General features: G+C 36.6%; 1 protein-coding gene across 1 annotated transcript in view; it reads left to right on the top strand.

Moving 5' to 3' along the window:
• Positions 1-799: 799 nt before the first annotated feature.
• LOC102234018 (cAMP-specific 3',5'-cyclic phosphodiesterase 4B-like) overlaps positions 800-20,711 on the top strand; it is a 158,995-nt gene continuing 139,083 nt past the window's right edge. The window contains exons 1-2 of the mRNA XM_023339525.1: positions 800-1,210; positions 12,177-12,272. Coding sequence (XP_023195293.1) covers positions 12,231-12,272 — 42 coding nt within the window. The 5' untranslated portion in view covers positions 800-1,210; positions 12,177-12,230. The remainder of the gene's footprint in view (positions 1,211-12,176; positions 12,273-20,711) is intronic.

The raw sequence follows: 20,711 nt of genomic DNA, 5'->3' as shown, positions 1-20,711 counted from the left end.
TACTAGCATGTTGCATTGCATTATTTTGCAAAAAAAAAGTACCTTTCTGTTACAATTTCTTTATATTTCACTTCCTCGCAACCATTTTGATTGTATTTTAAGATATCTTAAATTGTAGCTTTTCCTGCTCTCCAAACGTCTGGTACCAAATGAAATGTGGAGCCTTGACACACTCCCCTGAGTGTGTTGACTCTTGAAGAACTGACTGCAGCTGCAGTCCACACCTTGTGAATTTCTCTCATGCTCTTCTATTGACTGTGATTCACAATTCTTTTTAACTCTGGACTTTTCTCTGTTGCTTGTAAACCTTTTTTCTGCCAAATTCTTCCTTCAGCTAAACTTCCCACTAATATGTTCTCAACTTGTCATGAAAATGTTTGAATATAGTGGGACTCTACTGGCGGACGGTGTCAATCAATGTTTGCTGGACCGGTAGCAGAACAATCAGTCACTTTTTGCCTCCACGAAAGTGTGGGTCCTAAAATAGCATTTTTGTGTTTTTTTATAATAATTTTTTTGTGTCTTGATTAAAAAAAACGAAAACAAAAAAAAAGAATACGGAAACTTGGGTCTCAAATTAAGAGAAATGAATACCAAATATGCCATTTTATTTTTTTATTTGTTTGAAACTTGAAATATTAAAACAAAGAAAATTGTTTTCTTTCTTTCTTCTATCAAAAGCTGTCTTTCGATGTTTCGATGCTCCTCCTCTGCTGAGGCTGAGGGAGGGTGCAGGAGGAAAGGAAGAACCGGAGGAGGGAAGATCCGACTTTCAGATGAATTTGAGTCGCGAAAGCTGCGTACCTCCCGTGAAATCATCAAGCACTTCGATTAGGAAGAAAGGCTTGCGGATGTTGAAGAGTATACAGCTGGGGCAAAAGATAATTTCCTGGATTTTTCGCATCACATTCGTTGCAGTTTTATTTCAGTTTCGGTGAAAAAAGTGGACAAGCCTGAAATCTTTTGAGGATGTGAAGGATTTCAACAATAGCATTTAAATGTAGAAAAAGAGAAGAAAACAAACAGTGGCAGAGAGTGGACTTCCTGCAAGGACCATCCGAGTTTAGGACGGCGTTAAACAACCGTTGGACCGGAATTAATTAAATGTCTTGACTCGGTGACAGCTGCACTCCCATCCTGAAACAGGGCGCGAGAGGCGTTGGGATTCCCTTTGTCCCCACGTGCGGATGAGCTGCGAACAAGACACGAGGTATTGATTTAATGTGATGATTTCCTGCTATTTGAAATAGTTGCAGCCTGGACACTGTTTCTGTTATCCAGTCTCATTTAAATATTATTCCAGTTTTACTTAAACAGGCACCTGTAATGCAACTATTGTCTCACTTTTGATTTCTGTTTTTACTTGTCATTAATTCTGACTTAAAAATTATGGTCACTGACAGGTGAAGTAAATCACACTGATTGCCACTTCATGTTTTATAAGCAGCAAGTGGACAGTTTGTCCCCAATGTTGATGTAGGCCAGTGTTTCTCAATTCCGGTCCTCAGGCCCCCCTGCCCTGCATGTTTTAGGTGTTTCCCTTCTGCCACACACCTGGATTGAATCTTTGGGTGATCAACAGGCTTCTGCAGCACTTGATGGTCATGCAATCATTTGAATCAGCTGTTCTGGAATAGAGGCACATCTAAAACATGCAGAGCAGGGGGGGCTGAGGACTGGAATTGAGAAGCATTGATGTAGGCTATTATAAGCAGGAAAAATTGGTGAGATTAAGGATTTGAGTTTGTGCAGGTCCAGTTTTTGATAACTGTGTCAGAGCATTTGCAAATCTGCAGCTCTTCAAGAGTGTTGTCAAGAGGTTAGTACCTACTGAAAGTGCTTCCAGGAAGGCACAGTTGTGAAAAGGCTCTTGAGCAGCTGATCAGATTCTGTATTTGAAACACTGAAGAAGTTTATCCTAGTTCTGATTGAAATAGTCAAGAGTGCGCAGTACAGCAGTTTTTTAAACTCATGAGTCAGGGTGCCCATTCTTACTTCTGATCACTACCAAAAAATCTAAAAATGGGCATTTCAACATCAAAACTGGACTACCGACCAATTCAGGAAGGTAGCCTTGCCTCATTCATCACACAGGTGTGTTTAACTCACCTGGGTAATACACCAGAGCGCACTATTGTCATTGGAAGAGTATTCCCCAGTTGCTGTTGCTTCTTTTCAACAGGACAATGTGACGTACCAAAAAGCATAAAAGCTTCAGGAATGGTTTGAGGAGCACATTTCATTCGAGGTCTTGACTTGGCCTCTCAATTCAACCAGAAATCACTCTTATTGACAAGTAGGTCAGATTTATGGAGGCTCCACCCCAGCAACAGAGAGGCCATATCGGTTACTAAGATCTTGTTGGCAGATGTCACGGATTACCTTTAACTCTATCCCTTAATGGGTCAAGGGTGTTTTAATTGCAAAAAAAGAGGCAACACAGTAGACATGCGGTCATAATGTTATGCTGGATCTCTGTACATTACATGTACCGTTTGAGTCTGAAACTTGCTGCTTAGTCTCAGGAGTGCACACAGATCCCGGCATACTATTGAAACAAATGTCCCTGATTTACCTCTTAAAAGCTCCTAGTAGCTGAATGGTCTACTTTTGCATGAGGATTATCATCTTATTGCAAATTTCCAAAACATCTGTCTATCCTCAACAATGACTTCATTACCAGCGTTATGCTAGTTATTATCTTCTCTAACAGACCTCTGGCACCTGAAGATTATTTTAAGTATATGTGGTCTTATTGTTAAACTAATGACAAGCTCTGCAAGGCAAAAAGCAATGTTGGCTAGAATTTCTTTGAAGCTGCAAATAACATCAAATACAGAGCTTGTTTGTATGCAGACCACAAACACAAATGGAGAACCTCTTGGAATAGGAACTCCTCTTGTCAGAGAGGAGCTTGGGGAGTCCCACAAGTGAAGGATCCAAAGCAGCAGGCTGTTCTGCTTTGTGAATAAAAGTGTATAACAGTAGAAAATCAATTGGCTGAAGGGCGTAATGCCAGGTGTACTTCCTGTCTCTGCTGACTTTTTTTCTTTCTATCCTCGCTTCCTCACATGACCTCTTATACCATTGTGCAGCTCTGATCCTTCACTCTGTAGATGCCCTGAAACTTTGCTTTCTTCATGGTCTCCTCTTATCACATGTTTTATCTTTCAGCTTCCCCCTTTTTTTATCTTACTCTAAGTCACTCATGGAAAAATAACTGTGTGGCGCTGTTAGTTTGTATGACTTGCTACAGATGAAGTTCAGAATCTATTGATCTGTTGGCTGCACTCAATGTTTAAATGCGGAAACGCATCGATCTATGTTGTTACTGAACAGGTACCAACTCACTCAGACCCTGAGCTCTTCAGCAAATCCACCCATCTGTGTCCAGACTGACTTGCACCAATTACAGACATTAGATTGGCATCATTTTACTGCTGAAATTAGTCACACTGAACCACGATCAGACTGTAATTAAACTGTCTATTGTGTCCAATAAATGTATGCACGTTTTCTGGGGGTGGTACTCTGTACAGAAACCTCTTGGCTGTTAAATAATTGTACATTTTGTTATTTCTCACTCTATATGCTTGCTAGTCAGTTAGCATGCTCATAGTATTATACAAAAAGAGTAATTACGAGACTCAAAAAATTGGCTAAACCTCAGTTTCAGTTTTTATTTCCTTTTTACATATTTTGGAGGTATTTTTTTCTGGAATTTCTTAAACTGTGCAGCTTTTAAATCATATTCAAACTTCTCATCAGCATAGTTGAAACAGCATATTTGTTTTGCTAACATTTCCAGGCTGCGTGGGACTGCTTCAGTCCTGTACCACTCTGTACCTCTATGTGAATCACTGCCAGAACAACAATTTTTAGTTTAAGATTAGGTAACTGGAAGAAGATGTAAAATGACGTAAAAATGAAAATATTTTTCTTATATAATGTGATTCAGACTAACATTCTGAAGGAGACATAAATCTCCAGAAGACAGGTTTTCAAGTAAATGAGCAACAAGTTTAGGATTCTGCAGCATCACCTACAGCTTGTGGCGAAAGCATTAATACCTCTGGGACTATTTTTAAATTTTGTCTCATTATACCTGCAAACTTTCTGTGATAAAGATTAACATAAAGTAGTGTATATTTGTGAGGAGAATGATACATAGTTTCAAAACATTGTTACAAGCAAAACTATGAAAAGGGTGGCATGTATATTTATCTTCACCCCATACCACCTATCCAAGCTAATGTGAATCTGGGTTTGTATGTCAAGCCCACAAGCCAGTCTTCCCAAAGACCAATCACCTGCAAAGGATCCCAGAAGCAGAACAATCCAGCACTAAAAAGTGGGAGCATATATAAAATTGTCAGTTTTGGTTACTTCTTCTCAGATCCTCCTGTTTACCAGTTGTTTCACTGATTACTTCCTGTTGTGCTCTTTCTCATGGTGCTGTTTTTACTTCAGTTCACTTGTGTCACTAAGGTTTTTTCATTTCAAGTTATTTTAACAAATGCAAATGGTCCTATGTCCAACAACTACCAATCAAGGATGGGGTCCCTTTTCTCAAAGAATCCTAAGACTAAAAGTAGCTCCTAATGATGTAATTTTAGGGTAATTGTTAGAATTTCCCCAGAATTTTGGTAAGAAAAAAAGTAATTCACAAAACATTTTAGGGTGCATTCACACCAGGCCTATTTGGTCTGCTTTGATCAAACTCTAGTTTGTTTGCCTAGAAAGTCCGGTTCATTTGGGGAATTCGGAGAAGTGTGAATGCACAATCGATCTCTGATGTGGACAAAAAAAGTGAACTCTTATCCACCTAAAAACCTAAGTTTTAGGTCTCAGTTTGGTTGAAGTTAACTCAGGCATGGTTCAAATGTATATGTGAATGCCAAACAGCCCACATCAAAAGCAGGAAGTGAATTGCAATGCAGGGCAATCTGGGTAAATACAACAAAAACAGATGTATGTGTTTGTCTACTGCTAGCAGAAGAAATGATGAAGAAAAAAGAGAAAACTTAAAACAGCTAAACTCTGATATCATTCCATATTTGTTTACATTTCATAGAGAAGACAGTTGCGCTCATGTCTTCTTCAGAGGTTTTAATGTAATTCCCTTCACTGATCCTTGGTGCAGCGCCATCACAGGTGAAGGGGAGGTGGGAGGGGGACAAATTTTACCTAAGTTCACGTGGGTTCAGTCTAACCGGTGCACAGTTTAATTACGCACTAGTTTGTTTTTGTCTAATTTTAAATTCATTGAATTTTTGTGCTGAAAGATTGAGATTATTGGTGTTGCAAAGTTTTCCATGCATTGGAAATGTCCTGAATCTTGCTTCTGTGGAGTGGCATGTTTTCCTTTCTCTGCTATAACAGAAAATATCTGGACCACCGCCACCCAGCACCATCCCCCCATCTCAGCATGTTATATTCAACCTCTACAGCTTAGAGTACAGTTTTTCTTTGTGTGCTGCACCACCTTGCACCCTCTCCCAATTTGTTGTCCATCACACATCTCGTCATCCTTCCGTTTTTTTTGTTTTTGTTTTTTGTGATTGGATTAAATTTACTTTTTTTGTGTAAAATGCCTTGAGGTGATAGTTGTTGATGTGAATTGATGTTGTATGAACAAACTGAACTGAATGCAATGTGGATAAAATTAATGAAACGACTCTTGTGGTATTGTAAGAAATATGATTATTCTTAAGTCCTTGTGTGTATATGTTATATGCACTGTTTGCTGTACTTGCGTTTCTGTGGTACATCATTTCTTTCTTATGAATATTGTTCTTCAACAAATCCAGTAAAGAAAAAACATCACTGCTTGTATAATAGTCTATTTAAGGCTATTTATATCTAGATTTATATCCTTGATATTATGTTACATTTGCTTATGTGCTCATTGTTTGCCTATAGGTGCTTGATAAATCAAGCCTGATAAACTGTTATTTGAACCTTGTGTTGAAATTATTTAACACCAGGTGAGTGTACATATGACAGCCTATTTCTTCTGTATTATTACTTTGGGAAAAGTTAATTAATTCTGTGCCACAGTTTGTTTCACACCAAATTAATCGAAACAAGCATTCTTTTAAAATTTTCTATTGGTTATGGGGCAATGGTAGGTTTAAACAAGATAAAACTAATTGATTTTGAGATTGATTGAATGAAGAACTATGAGCTTGAAGTGAGAATTGAAAAGAAGTGGTGAGAATACAGTGCTCAGCTCTGTGCTGCATCTCAGAAACATAACAGTTTTTTTTCTACCGCTGTGGAGTTTATCTTTCAGGTATTAAGTTAGCATGGCTGTTGTGGAGACATCCAGCTGTAATTTTGGAAGCTCCTCACGTAGAAGTGCTGGCTGAACTGCATTAAATTCACAAGAGAAATCAAAGAACGCAATCTTCACACAGCTGCCGGCTTTGTTCAGATCCGAACGCACTCACTGAAACAGGAAGATGATTGTGTCATATACCCCTAACTCAGGATGGTAAGCACGCTGAAGTGGGGCTTGAAGGGCCTCTGGAAATTCTATATTTTTATGTTGTTTGAAAGGTAGTGCAACTGGTTTGCTGTTAAAAGTTTGATAACCTGGAACAGTTAATCAAGTAGAGGTTGTATGGAATCTTAGAAAACTGTTTACTGCCAGCATTCAGGACCCTGGGCGGATCATATCTGCAGCTTTGTTCAATATCTTGCTTTCAGGCATGCAGGCATGGTGAAGTGGGAGGCAGAGAAGCTGTCAGTTGGTCTTAAAATAAGGATCAAGATGGTCTGGTTGTGTTGAGGTCTTGGCAGGTGAGAGACTTGGAGCTGGACATTACAGTAAAAAAAAAAAACAGTTCAGAATTTTATTTTTTAACCTGTGTCCTTATTTCCATCACCATCCTGTATAGTGATCAACCCTTTGAGCATCCATATATCCAGTTTATTATGGATAAACTGGATATATGAATATATCCAGTTTATTCATAATATTTCTTGGTCATAAACTGTCTGTTTTGATGCATCTAGGGAAAACCCCATTTAGTCTAGCATTATTTGAAAACTCATCTCTACTTTTCCCCTACCTTTTTTTGTTGACTGAAATTTGAATATTCTGGCTTGTAATTTACTGGGCAAACATACAACATATTTGGATCCTCTATCTCTTAGAAACTAAGAGATAGAAACTGAATATATGTCTCTGAGCTTGAGATGTAGCTGTGTGACTTAATAACATAAGTGAGATAACTGAGAATAATATCTGTCCATGCTAAACAGATAAGATTGGAGATGAGCTTTGGATTGGTCAAAATTAAGCAATTGCCTTCTAAGTCAAATATTAAAAGTTTACCCTCACACGTTTCTAAAGAAATTAATATTCCTTTATTTAATCAGGTAAACCCCGTTGAGATCTAGATCTCATTTTCAAGAGGGACCTGAAACAAACTTCACTCCCCGTCGGGGAATCGAACCCCTGTCTCCCGCGTGACAGGCGGGGATACTCACCACTGTCCTAACGAGGAGATAAAACATGATTTTAATTTGTATTAATCAGAGACATGAAGATCACTAGCTATAAAAATCGAAATTGAGGCTTCCTCTATATTTATTAAATACAGAATAGTTAAAACTGAACTGTCATACAAAATACTATGATAGGAAGCTATAGATTAAATAGCTGTTCTACACCTAAAAATATCTGTGACTGTGGACGTTTTCTTTTTCTATTTTATTAAAATTTATTTGTATTTTGTAATCGTTTCCACTTAAAAACAACTTTTGTACTGAAAAGCTACAGCAATGAAAAGTAATCCAGTCTGGTTGCGTTTAAGAATTAACATCACAAGCTGTTGTTCAGTCCGACATGTTTGTGTGTTTCAATCCTACTTCCACTCTTTGCTAGCTTGTTGAATGCCAACTTCCTAATGCATGTTTGCTTCATGTCAAAACTAGACATTACTCATTTTAGGTACAGACCTAGCAGTAACCCGACTTTTCACACACATGCACACTTTTCACTAATCTGACCAAGACTTGACCATTGTCAAATTCTGATCATGCCTTTAAAAGGGAATTATATTATTCTGCTTCTCTGAAACTTTGTAAGCCTTCAAGATTCTGTTGAACTAATTCATAATTACCTTACAACTGGGGAATGCATAGTTTGAACACTTGTCTTTCTTTTCCTAAGAAGTTGAAAACCTTCAGCATGAAGTTGCTTTTACCTTGAGATACTATTATTCAATCAGACAGACATTTTTGAACATTTTTAGTAAACGTTGATGAGTGCATTTTTGTTTCAATAATCTTTGGCTTAGACTAATCTCCATGCTCCTGTGAATTGTTTTGAAAGATGAATGGTATAAACTTTGCTTAAAGGTCTTTGTTGACTTTCCCTCTTCTTAAATGTAGCAGGAGGCCTCTGTGTTGTGTGCTGCCTCATTAAAAGAACAATCTGAAACGACACAAATAAATACTGATCAAAAACTGCTGTTTTAAATGATTGTGTTTTGTGTGGACTTCAGCATGTCATATATATATTTTAGTTAAAGCAAAAAACAATAATTTCCAGATGAAAAGATTTCTTAAGGTACTTATGCTGCAGATACAACAGGCAGGTGATGTAAATCTGACATGGAAAACCTCGGTAGAAACCATAGAAGAGAGATGGGAGGGAATTGTCAAATGGTGAGCAACCATTTCAGCTGCAGATGAAAACCCCCTTCAGGACTGTGGGTGTCCTATTGTACACCCTCTTGGCACCAATCTGTGAAATGATTTATTTTTTTTCCCCAAGAGATGAGCATGTTTCTGGAGGAAATTGAATGTCATTATAAATGCTGTGGTGTAGGATGTAAAGAGTGTTCGGAATGATGTAACATACCCTGAGCTCATCTTGGATGACAGGCAATGAGAAACGGTGACACATGCAGAAATATTGGGAAAAGTACATTTCAAATGCACTTACTGTGGGAAGATGGAGTGGATTTTAGAGAATATATGTAATATGAGTCATACATTTATTTGGCAAACCACCTGGCTTTGTCAGTGAAGGGCACATCCCTTTCATGTCCAGTTGGGTAAGAAATATCAGTAATGTATGAAAGCTGCAGCAACCCATACAGTCTTTCTCTTGGTGTTCTTTCACTATGAATATCATAGTATTAGAAAAAAATGTTGCAAAATTAATTACATGAGTGTGTTTTGGAGAAAATGTTGATTTTGAATGATAAATGGCCTGTACTGCACAGTTCTTGGCAACAGATAATATTTTCACAGATAACCACAGATAATATGTGGTTCTAATTACCACAACAACACAGTATGTTGTTGTGATAATTAGAAATGACCCCAAAATAGACTGAGATGTGGTCTGTTGTCTGGCTGTTTTTGAGACGTCCCAGTGACCGACGGTCTATAAGACAAGCATGCTGAGGGTTTTCCTTGTTATCTTTGCTCTATTGGGCATGATGCACAGCTTGCTTTTCCCTCAGTCACAGTGGTGCACTCCTGCCAGAGCGTAAAAGGATCAAAACAAGATGCGACAGAATGCCCCGTCACATTTTGCCTTGAAAGCCAACTTTGTTTCTCTTGGTGACAAATGAAAATAAATGCATGAAATGGAGGCAGTAGGTTCAGTTTTTTATGTTCTATATGAATCAGTTATTCTATGTTCAAGAGATTATTGAACCTCTGATTAACTGTGACATTGCAAACAAAAAAATATTGTTATAAAATAAACTTCTGGCAAACCCAGTACTTTATAAATATTGATCCCCACAAAAATTTTGTAATATTTGATGTTAATGTGTTTCTGACAAACTTCATGTATTCATAAGCTGACTATTTTGAAGGTTTAAAATGTTTTTAAGCCCATCTTCCCTAATGTTGCTAATTAGGCTAGAGGAAAACTAATTAGAATGCCCCAAGAAACACACTCAAACATCCTCCTAGTTGTTAGGAAGTTTCATCCTCTGATGCTACAGTTCTAGTCTGTGTTCATAAACATGCCATAAACATAATATTCATATCTGCTCATGAACACTCATTTCTTGTTTCTGTCATTGTAATTGTCTTACTGTGATTTGTGCTACTTAAGACTTGGTTCTCATTTCCATAAAGAAGCCTTGGAAACTGGCAATTCCCTCATTAAACACATTTTGAAATATTGTCATATAAATTCCTTAATGGCTCTTTTCACCCACATGGCTTTATGAGATTTGCTGTTGACAATAAAATGCTGAGAAGATTTTCCTTCGTAAAATTTCTGTGGAGTCAATTGAGAAAACACAAAACAGAATTTATTACCATGATAAAGTTAGCAGCCAAAAACAGTTGCAAGTAGTAAAATAATCCATCTAAAAACAGAGGGAAATTGAGTTGAAATGCTTGTTAGCATGTTGGCAGGAATTGGAAAACTGGATCTGAAAATATGAAAGCTGGGTGTTACACCCTAAAGCTCAACTAGAAGGAATGCTCAACCAAAGTTTTTTTTGAGTTGTATGTTGCATGGTGTTCATCATTACTTGCATCTTAAGATACAGTACATCATTTATTTATTTGTAATAAGCATACCACAATTTGCAAAGGACAATTTTATATTAAATTAGGGTTTCTCAATGGCCCTTGGGTGGTTTTTCACCGGCAGCAATGCAAAAGGGGGACATTTGCTTGAAGGTAATGTTTACACCAAAGATGCACAATATCAGTTTAAACTTTTAACTACTTGCAAAAAACTGGGGCGCAAAATGAAAACATGCATGACTCTGCAACTGTATCGATCATAATTCTTCTCTCCCGTGTTTCAGTCAGCGTCTTTTGTCACTTAAGGACCCTTTTGAGGAACAAACCTTTTGTTCCTCAAAAGGTTTGTGACAAACTTGGAGGTATGTCTGGTCACTACCTTATTGTTGGACAGTGGGGGCCAAACTGGAGACAGCAGATTTCTTTAAATTGTTGTTTTTTTTTTAAATGCCAAAAGTCTCATCAGACTTTGAGGTCAATAACCTCAAAATATTCCACAGTGAAGAGCTTTCACATCTGCCTTTCTTGATACATCCACTCCAGAAGAGTCCAGCTGAGCAACAATCTTATTGACAGACATTATAAGCACTTCCAGGTTGCACCAACAGCTCCTTTCCTTGGTGTTGAAGACTCTGAGATACTTCCTCAGAAATACTCAGACTCACAGATACACTGCTCAGTATTAACTCTAAGGAAGAAGCTTCTATAGACAGAATATTAAAGTTTGTTGAAAGTGTTAGTTTTTAATCCAACAGAAAATGAAAAGACTACAAAATTTTAAAATATTTTGACCAGTTGAATGCTGGTCCAAGCTGATCAAAAAAAACATGTTGGATAATTTAATGCTGACTTCTATCATATCTTTACCAGACAGAATTTTTACTAGTTTTAGTAGCAAACTCTTCTACTCTTCTCATCCTTGCTTCTTCTAGCACTAAAACCTCTCTCTTAAATCCTTCCATTTAGCCCCTGACCTCCTCTGTGTTGCATTTAATCCTCTTTTGTACTCATTATAACACTCTTGGCCTCTCTGCTTCCAAACCCCTCCTCCAATTATCCATGTGCTTACAAAATCACCCTTGTCGTAATTTCCATTTATCTGTCCCGTTCTACATGTTTCGAGCACTGATGGGCTGTAACACGCTTCTCTTTATATACTGGAAACAAAAGACAAAAATAGACCTTCCTGGATCACAGGAGAAAGATGCGTTTCTCTAGCATCTTTTTAATCACTTTCTGAATTATCTTAAATGAGAGACCCGGCGACAATGGAGTGAATTTTATCTGCTGCTTTGAATTATTAACCTGCTCTAGCTTAAACTGTACTGAACAATTAGGGAGGCTCAGGATTGCCAATTTTTATATTGGCTGTTAGAAAGATGAAAAAATGTGCTGTCATTTTAATTTGAGAAAAGCCTTATACTATGATTATATTTGAAAGGCTACTGTCATTTATTAGAAATGCAATATTTTGGATGAACCTTTATAATTATCAAAAAAGAAATGATCCTGTATTTATCTGAATAACATTATTAAATACGTTGTAAGAATAAGAAAACACAAAAGACTATCAATTTACACATAAAACTTTCTTTTGCATATAGACTTTTCTGTTACAGAATTTGCTGTACTCAGTTTGTAACAGCTTTTATATTTTCTAGATTTTCATGTGAAGCTTCTGCGGTTGGACTACGGGGGGAGTTACTTGAGGAACGATGAGGAAAAGCAGGAGTGTTCTTACAGTGTCTCCCAACAATGTAAGTTATCATGTTCCCAAAATATCTCCATTACATAACCAAATGTTTGGAAGATTTACAACTGGCAGAGATGTCATTACAGTGTCACTAAGAATGGCAGGATACAGACTCAGGCTCATGAATGCTTTTGATCTCACTGTTTTCTGTGTTTCCGCTGTTTGTCAGTCAAAATATGTTTGGACAGTTCCTTTTCTTTGAATCTTTTTTTCTCCGTACATCAGAGATCTCATCTAGAAAGATGGCATTACACATCCTTCCTGCCTTTAAACTGTGATGGACAGGGGTCATACAAGATCTGGAAGCTGTTTATATTTTATGCCTGATTTTTATTAAAGAGAAGAGTTCTGCACACATGCGCCCGTAAATTCACATAAGAAAATAGAAATGTGTAAACTGGGTCATTGTGCATTAGTAAGAATTTAAATTGAGAAGAGCTGGATAAAAAAGACAGGTTTATCCTATTAGATAACAATATTATCAAGTAATTTATTTCAGTATTTCGTTTAAAAACTGAAATGCATACAGATTCATTATATATAAAGTGATTTCTGTCAATTTTAATGACTAGGAATTAGAGCCAGTAAAAACCCAAAATTATTTTTTAATTAAATTGACAAGGCACAAAAAAATAAATACAAGTATGCCACTTTGAATTTAATGAGAAAAATAAATTAACTTCACAATAATATAATAATTTGAGATGGACTGGCATCTGCAGCTAAATCAGCTTTTTTGTTGTAAGCCAGGGGTCTGTAAACTGAAGCTCCATACAAATATCTTTTTCACACTGATTCTTAATAACTTCAGCTAACAATAATAATAATTAAAAAAATGAACTAATATCTTTAAATATAAATTTAATAACAAACAACGTTTTTATGGAATAATTGCACATGGAATTTACACAACAGAATGATACTAAAAGTAGCAGTAATCAAGTTATCCTGCCACTAGTTTTTTTGTTTTACCTGATCTACCACAAATATCAACATGCTACAGAATAAAATGAAGAAGTTTGTGATTTCTTTATCTTAAACCTAAAGTTGCAGATAAATTGGTCATTCTAATAAAACGACAAGTAGTTCCATTTTGTTAGAATCTTTATTTTTTTTTAGGACATCTAAAGGTATTCTCTAAAATAATCTTGTTTAGCTGGACAAAGGCATATACTGTATATATATATATATATATATATATATATATATATATATAAAAAATTGGGGTTGCAGACCCCTAACCAATGTCTTGATCATGCCCTCATTTACTAATCTATGCAGAGATCAATAGAAGCAATGAGTTGTGCGTTGTTGCTTTAGGCAAATGGCCTTCCTTGACTTTCTTTATTTTTGTTTGCGCAAACAAGCATGGTGTGCTACTACAGGAGATGCTCAAATGCAACTACAGGTTTGAAATCAAAACTTTTTAAGAGTTTAGAATACACAGTTGAAATGATTGAAAGTGATATGCTTTTGCAACATAAAGCAAAACAATTGTTGGTTCTGCAACTCTCTGTCTTGTTTATGTCAGTCAACTTTAACTCTGATTGTTGTTAAAGACACTATGTGGACTACTTAATTTTTGCACTTTGGAATGACTCATCTTGTTCCGAAACCAAAATTTCAGAAACTAAGTATTCAGTGACTGCAAGTTATTGTTATCTGACATCTCTCACACAAAAATTCGGACTCATTATAAAATGGATAGGGCACAGTTCAACTAATCTATAACCAGTTTATTCCCATCCACTCTGCCATGACTGTGGGTGTTTGTTTTTTGGCTTTAGACATGTCTAAAGGTGTGGGAGTGTGTTACTCATCCTCTCTCTTTTTTTTCCAAACTTCCAGTGTGTCTTGGTCAGCTGTCTTAGCCTTGTTACCTCTCTGTGTCATCATGCCCACCGTTCCCATTTTTCATCTTTATGTTCTGTTGTTGAGGGTGTGTATTGATTTGACATTGACTAAAAATACATTCAAGGGTATGACTTACTGTAATTAAAGGTTTGAACCACTAGGCAAAAAGTAAAGGTATAAAATGAAGTGTAACCCTTTTCGTACTCTCAGATCCATACATTCACCACCACAGCCCTTAGTCTAAATATGTAGATTTTTATAATTTTCCATTCATGTATTTTAAAAGTAAATCCAGGTTTAATTTGGAAAGAATGTGTTAGTTTCCCCATTTGCCTTGCAATTTACTCACCTTAATAGCAGATTTATTCACTGATGGACTGTACTGATCTTGTTGTAGAAACCCCTGGAAGAAGTCTATTTAAAAAGAACAAACAAAAATGTGTTACGGCATTTGCATTTAGCTATATTCAATGAAGTCTCCATTTCTAAATTGTGCTTTTTTACTTTGATAAATACAGTTAGCTGTTTCCTGAGTAATTAAAGTTAAATATTTTGTAGTAGGAGATCCTTAATGGATAGAAGATGCATTGTCAGGGATTTATTTTAGCTTGTAATGCTAAATGAGGATTAGCTGTAAGTGGTGTAACTATGAGCTAAGAAGCCAAGGAGGGTTTGTTTTAATGATTTGCCCCATCATGAAGCTGGTCTGGCTGAGCCGGATTAGTTCGATGGGTTACATTGGTATTCGGGAAGTGTGTATGTGATTATAAGAGGTAATAAGGATTTGGCATGCAGAGTGAAAGAGTTTGAGTGCAGCGTCGTAATATGTCTCTATTACTGAAGTGTGTTATGCTGAGGAATGGATGTATTATATCAGAGCTAATGGCCTTTTTCCCATGCAAGGCACAGCTGAGCACCTCTGATCCAATTGCTCTGGCTGTGTATGTGTGCATGGATGTGCTCCAGGGTTTCGTGAGTGAAAACACTTCAACTCAGACCAACATTTGTGACTTTGCATATTTATCTTGTAGTGTTTCCAAAAAAGTTCAACAGCACACACCTCCGAGTCCTCTAATCTTTATATCAAGCATAGGCTTCTTAAAATATGTTCCTTGTTACTCTATAAGTTCTGAACATATGCATTTGCCGTGTTCCTTCAAAAACTATTCATATCTTCTATCAGAGGAGTGGTGTTATTTAGTTACAGTATATTGTTCTGTCCAATGAAGCTCCCTTCAGATTGTATGGGAGATCTGGAAAAAGCATTGTGTGGAGAAGAAAAGGTCAGCAGTACGAGTCCTGAGTCATACTGGGAGTGAAACAATTTGAAACCATTCATGCCTCTAGTCAAAAAAAGAGTGGGGTTGCTCAGAGTTGTCCCTAAAAACACACACACAACCAAGTGACAAGGTTGAAGTGATAAAGTGGCTTATGGATTTAAACACTCAAATTTTTGGTCCAGAATATGCTACAGGTCAAGCTCCCATTGAGAGCCCACAGAGGCTTTACACAAACATGGTGCATTTCACAATAAAGGCCTTTAAATTTGATAAAATGTTCATTTACAAACTTCTGCATACCATAAAAAATGCATAGAAGGAATAACATCTGTAATAAATAACCATTTTTGTCCGTCTTAAAACGTTTTTGTTTTTGTCACAGAGTTTGTGGAAATTACAAAGACTACTATTTTATGAGAATCCATGCACAATCCAAGACTTGAATAAGCTTTACTGAGCATCAGTCAGAACTGGCTTTAAACATTTTACATCTCAAATCATACATCTATTCATTACTTCTTTTACTCGCTCTAATAAAATGGAACATTTCCATCAGTATCCAAAGATTCTTTGGAAAGTAGGACTTGTACATAAATCCAACCACCGTTTACTGCGTTTTAAGAACTGTATGCTTAAAACATTTATTAAAACACAATTTCTCTGAAACACATGTTATGTAACAGTAACATAATAATGACACATTTCATAATGTACAGGATTAAAAACAAAAATTAAACAGGCAAAATGATCGTTGTATTAAAACAAGGGAGAATCGACTGATTCTGATTAGTGCATCCTGTCCTTTTTTAGAATCATTTTTCATTTAAAGCATAAACTTAAACCTCTTTAAAAGTTGACTTTAAATTAACCATCAACCAAAAGAGAAAATTCTGTATTATATGAACTCATCTACAACCTTTTATTTGTATGCCATGTCCCAAATATTTCTATCTGGTTTCCTGGAAATCTTTGTGAGTCTCTGGGAAACTAAAACATTTTTCTATGTAAATTTATGCATAATCTCTATAAAATGTTTTTTCATAAATATGGGACTGCTTTTTATTTTCCTTCTGGACTCTCTCAGTAGAAAAATATCTTCTCTTTTCAGTAGATCAGAGCTGCTCAGCTGTGCCTTGCATGGGAAAAAGGCCATTTTCCTACTGAACTCTGTGTAACACCCACAGTTTGGGTGTTACCAAACTGTGTGTTGGTAACACCCTCCAACACACAGTTTGTTTTTACTTCTATATTTTTCTTCATTTCATAGCTTTCTTTCTCTCTTCTGTGCTTACTGTTGAGCTTGTATGCAGAGGCAGCGTGGGTCAAACTGAACAGCTGTTCATTGTCCAATTAAAGCGCTCAAAAACTTAGATTTTCTCTGCAGCAGTAGTAGCAGTTCACCTCTTTCTCTTTTTGTTCTTGCTGCCTTCGCTGCTGTGACCTGTTCTTGCACCACTCAGTCTTTATAATTGCTTCCATCTCCACTGTTTCAATGGTGCCCTGATTATGCACAGATATTCATTCTCCTTTTCTCTTTTTGTCTGGTGAGGAGAAAGGATGCTTGTTACCACAGCAACAGTAACTCCTGGGATTACACAAACCATGACCACTTGCACTTTGTCTGTCAGTCTATCGCCTGGCATTAGGAACTCGCACCTTGTCACTTCTAATGTCCTCCTGTGGTATAGATTGTTGAAAGTGTACATACCATATTTTAGCTCTGAAGTTTCATTCATCAGAGAAAAAGCAGACCCTAGATATGAGACAAATGCAGAGTGAAACAAGCAACACCTGATGAATCACAGATTCAGAGCTCAGGTCAACAGGTGAACTGTTAGTCATGGACTCAGCTCTTAGGCCACAGTGGCATGAAGAAAACCGCTGAAAACAAACCTGTGTGTGAGAGAGGGAATCAACCATTCAGATCATCTTGATCAACACATCATCTGCACTCGGAAACATGGCAGAAGCACTATCATGGTGAGGGAATGCCTTTCTTTTCTTTAATAAGTAACCAAATCTATGAAAGAGGATTAGAACCACTGGAAAAAAATAATCTGTCCATAAACCCAGAATTTGTACTTTTGATCTCAGTTGATTATCTGACTTTAATCAATGGCCCTAATTCTTTTCCGTACTAATCAGAGAGAGTGCAAGATGGATGGAGCTAAAAACAATAGTGGAAATTACCTGAGGCTGAGGTGGAGACTGATATGAAAATATTTTTAAAAGTTCAATGGGTTGTAAGGTGTTAAGCCAGCATCTTTGGTAATTCTTAAAAATTAGTAAATGTTTTTTTTCTAGATCTCAATGTGGTTCCCTACATGTTCCTTCTTATCTCTCTAGTGAGCTGCAGCTTATTTAACATGCATACAATCAGTTTAAATTGACCTTCAGCAAATTCTAACCCAATATGATTTTGTCTTCATTCCTGCCACAATATAAATTTATCTCACATAGTGCATTTTGCTGTTCAGAGCGAGGATTAGAAATTTATTCTGTCTCCCGCTGAAGACTGAGATCAGTCTATTTCACAGCAATAAAGAAAAGATGATGATGAAAGAAAGAAAAGAGGGCATCATAATTCACCAAAGAGCTTTCTTAATATCCTGCTCCTCTTTTCAGGGAATATTTCATCACTATGAGCAGCTTATAAATTTAGGCAAATAGAGTTAATACTCCTGAAATGATGTTTAATTCAAAGATGGCAACACTGTCGCTGTCCAAAAACATGGAAAGCATTTATTAAACATGGAGTGATTTCAAATGTAATTGTCTTGTTTTACTCTTTGACAAATTAAACCACAGGTCATGACAAAAAGGGCAACTCTGTAAACTGCAGTGCATCAAGCAGAATATATTCACACTGCAAGTCAAGCTGCTGAAAATCCTGAAGTCAAATATAAACCATCAGTTTATAAACCATCAGTGTTCATGTTTGTGTTTTCTGCACAGGTGGGCGTTTGTTCTCACATGGGCAGGAAATACACAGAAGTGTGTGCATATTGCTGGAAAATATTCTTTAAATTAATTTTATTTCATCCACTCTGTTTCACTTGGTCTCCATCTTCACACACTCTCTCTTTATTCAACCTTTCTCCACAATCTTTCCTCTCATGCCCTCTTCCCTGCTGTTGCCTCCCTTCTGTCTTTCACTCTGCTCCGTTTTACCTTTTCACTTTTAATCAGTTATCACCTGTCTTCTGTTTCTGCTTTCAATCTCAACACACTTCCTCCTCTATAAATAATGGGAAAAAGTTGTTTTAGCAAATCATATCCCTACGGTAATCTATCCTTTGCTGCTTTATTTTCTGAGTCAAAATGGCAGCAGTGCAAAGTGTTTGAGTTGGGTGACAAATTGGAAGAAAGTGGGATTGTTTTTGTGATGCACTATAGAGCTTGAGATAAAGTAATATGCATTTCATAAGTGTCTTATATAAAAGTAATAAGCATAAAATGTAGTAATTGTAGCATAAAATGTATATTTTACACCTCAGAGAAATAAGGCAAGAACTGAAATTTTGCTTTGGAATAAGCAGTGGTGCCCCCAGAAATTATAGGGGTGGCCAAAACAGGCTAGTAAAAATGTTTTCTTTTGTTTTTTTAAAATACATTTTTGGACTAGAATGTTACTTTTGGGGGAAATAAGACTTTGATGGCTTTCTTTCAACAATTGCTTTTCTCGACTTTTTACAATTAAGGCCATATTAGAGTGCTAATAAAAGTATCCTATCAAGTGATTTTCTGACCTGAGCTGTGGATCTCTGCAGCCCTTCTTGCAGTGCCAGTGGTGAAGAGTTGTAATTTCTATTTCAATAATCACTGAAGGATGCAGTGGATGATTTTACCATGGAGTACTAATTCACTCTTTTGTTAAAGTCCATTTTTGAATCAAAAAACAGGCAACTCCCAAGTTTAACTCCCACAGCAAGTCCACAGCCTGGTAAACCACAACCCTCTAAAAACCTGTGGACTTGCCCACAGGTTTATGCTAAGCAGCTGCATTACTATCATTTTAATTCATATAAAGTACAATATGGACTTGTAAGATAACATCTTTCCTTTTGCTGCACTGCTTCCTGAATGCAACATAGGTGATTTTCACCCTTGCTATGTTTTTTCTCTGTAGCATATAGTCATAAATCAAATGACAGTGAAAATGTCATAAAAGGTTATTGAACCTACGACTGGCTCTTCTGTTGTTGACATTTGCAAACAGATGTGACAAATATGTTTTCTAGAAATTTACAAATGTCTCGTGTTACTGCAAAGTTTTATCTTTGTCTCCAGCTTAAAGACATAAAGCACCAGATGGCATGAGTCCAGGTTGCAGAAGCTGGAAATGTTTACATGTTCATGTAGTAGAGAGTGGACACTGATTTTGCCTCTCTACAAATGAGACTGAGCAGGTCTATGTCTGCTAATGTTTTTTGGGTTGCTGCTAATGGAGATGTTTTTTTTTTCTTCGTTTTGCTATTTTGATTCAGCATAAATATTAACATCCCAAATTTGGGGTCAAGAGTCTCGAGTGGGCTTGGCCCAATTCCCCAAACTGAAAAAGAAAAAACAAAATTACTAATGTTATTCACATTGTGATTACTGTGAACTATTTTTCAAAAGGTTTTTAAAAAGTAAATGATTATAAATGTAGTAAATTAATGCTGGTATGACCAACATAAAATCATTGTAAAAATCATTTTACAAAGCATTAAAAAACTGGTCATACCTTTCGATTCTGATTCATCAGACCACTTGAATTGCTTCACACTCTCATTTCACACATCTGTCTGTCTTGTGCGTCATTCACTCAATCAAATCACCTGCTTCCTCTCAGTTTGTGAAGGATGGAAAAAAAATACAAATTCTGCACTTCTTGCAAAGAGAAAAGGATGCGAGTCATTCATTTATTCAACTTTGTCTGCAGCCAGGGTTATTGAAGATTTCTGTTTCCTTTGGGAGATTATGATTCAGGTTTAAAGAAAATATGAGATTCAATGTGACTTTTAAAATAAAGCCAGTCAAGTTATTGACATGGAGCCAGCAGGTCTATTCAGCATCACGGTTTGAGGCCAGTAGAAGGGCTGTGATCTGGTTATGTACTGTGCTCAGAGTGTTTTATATGAATTTGTCCTTCACTTTGCTTATTGTAGCTTTCAGCCTACACATCTCTATCCTTTCTGCCCTACAGTACTATTCTCATGTTCTTAATCTTTTTCCTACTGCTTTATAAAGGTATTGATTGTCATATTCTCATATTTAGTAATAACTTATGAGCTCTATAGTCTAATATTTTTCTTTAGCACCAGAAG

Source organism: Xiphophorus maculatus, chromosome 9 (genome assembly GCF_002775205.1).
Source record: "Xiphophorus maculatus strain JP 163 A chromosome 9, X_maculatus-5.0-male, whole genome shotgun sequence".
Taxonomy (NCBI): Eukaryota; Metazoa; Chordata; class Actinopteri; order Cyprinodontiformes; family Poeciliidae; genus Xiphophorus; species Xiphophorus maculatus.
Note: the sequence above shows the minus strand (reverse complement) of the source record. Positions and strands in the feature narration are given on the sequence as shown.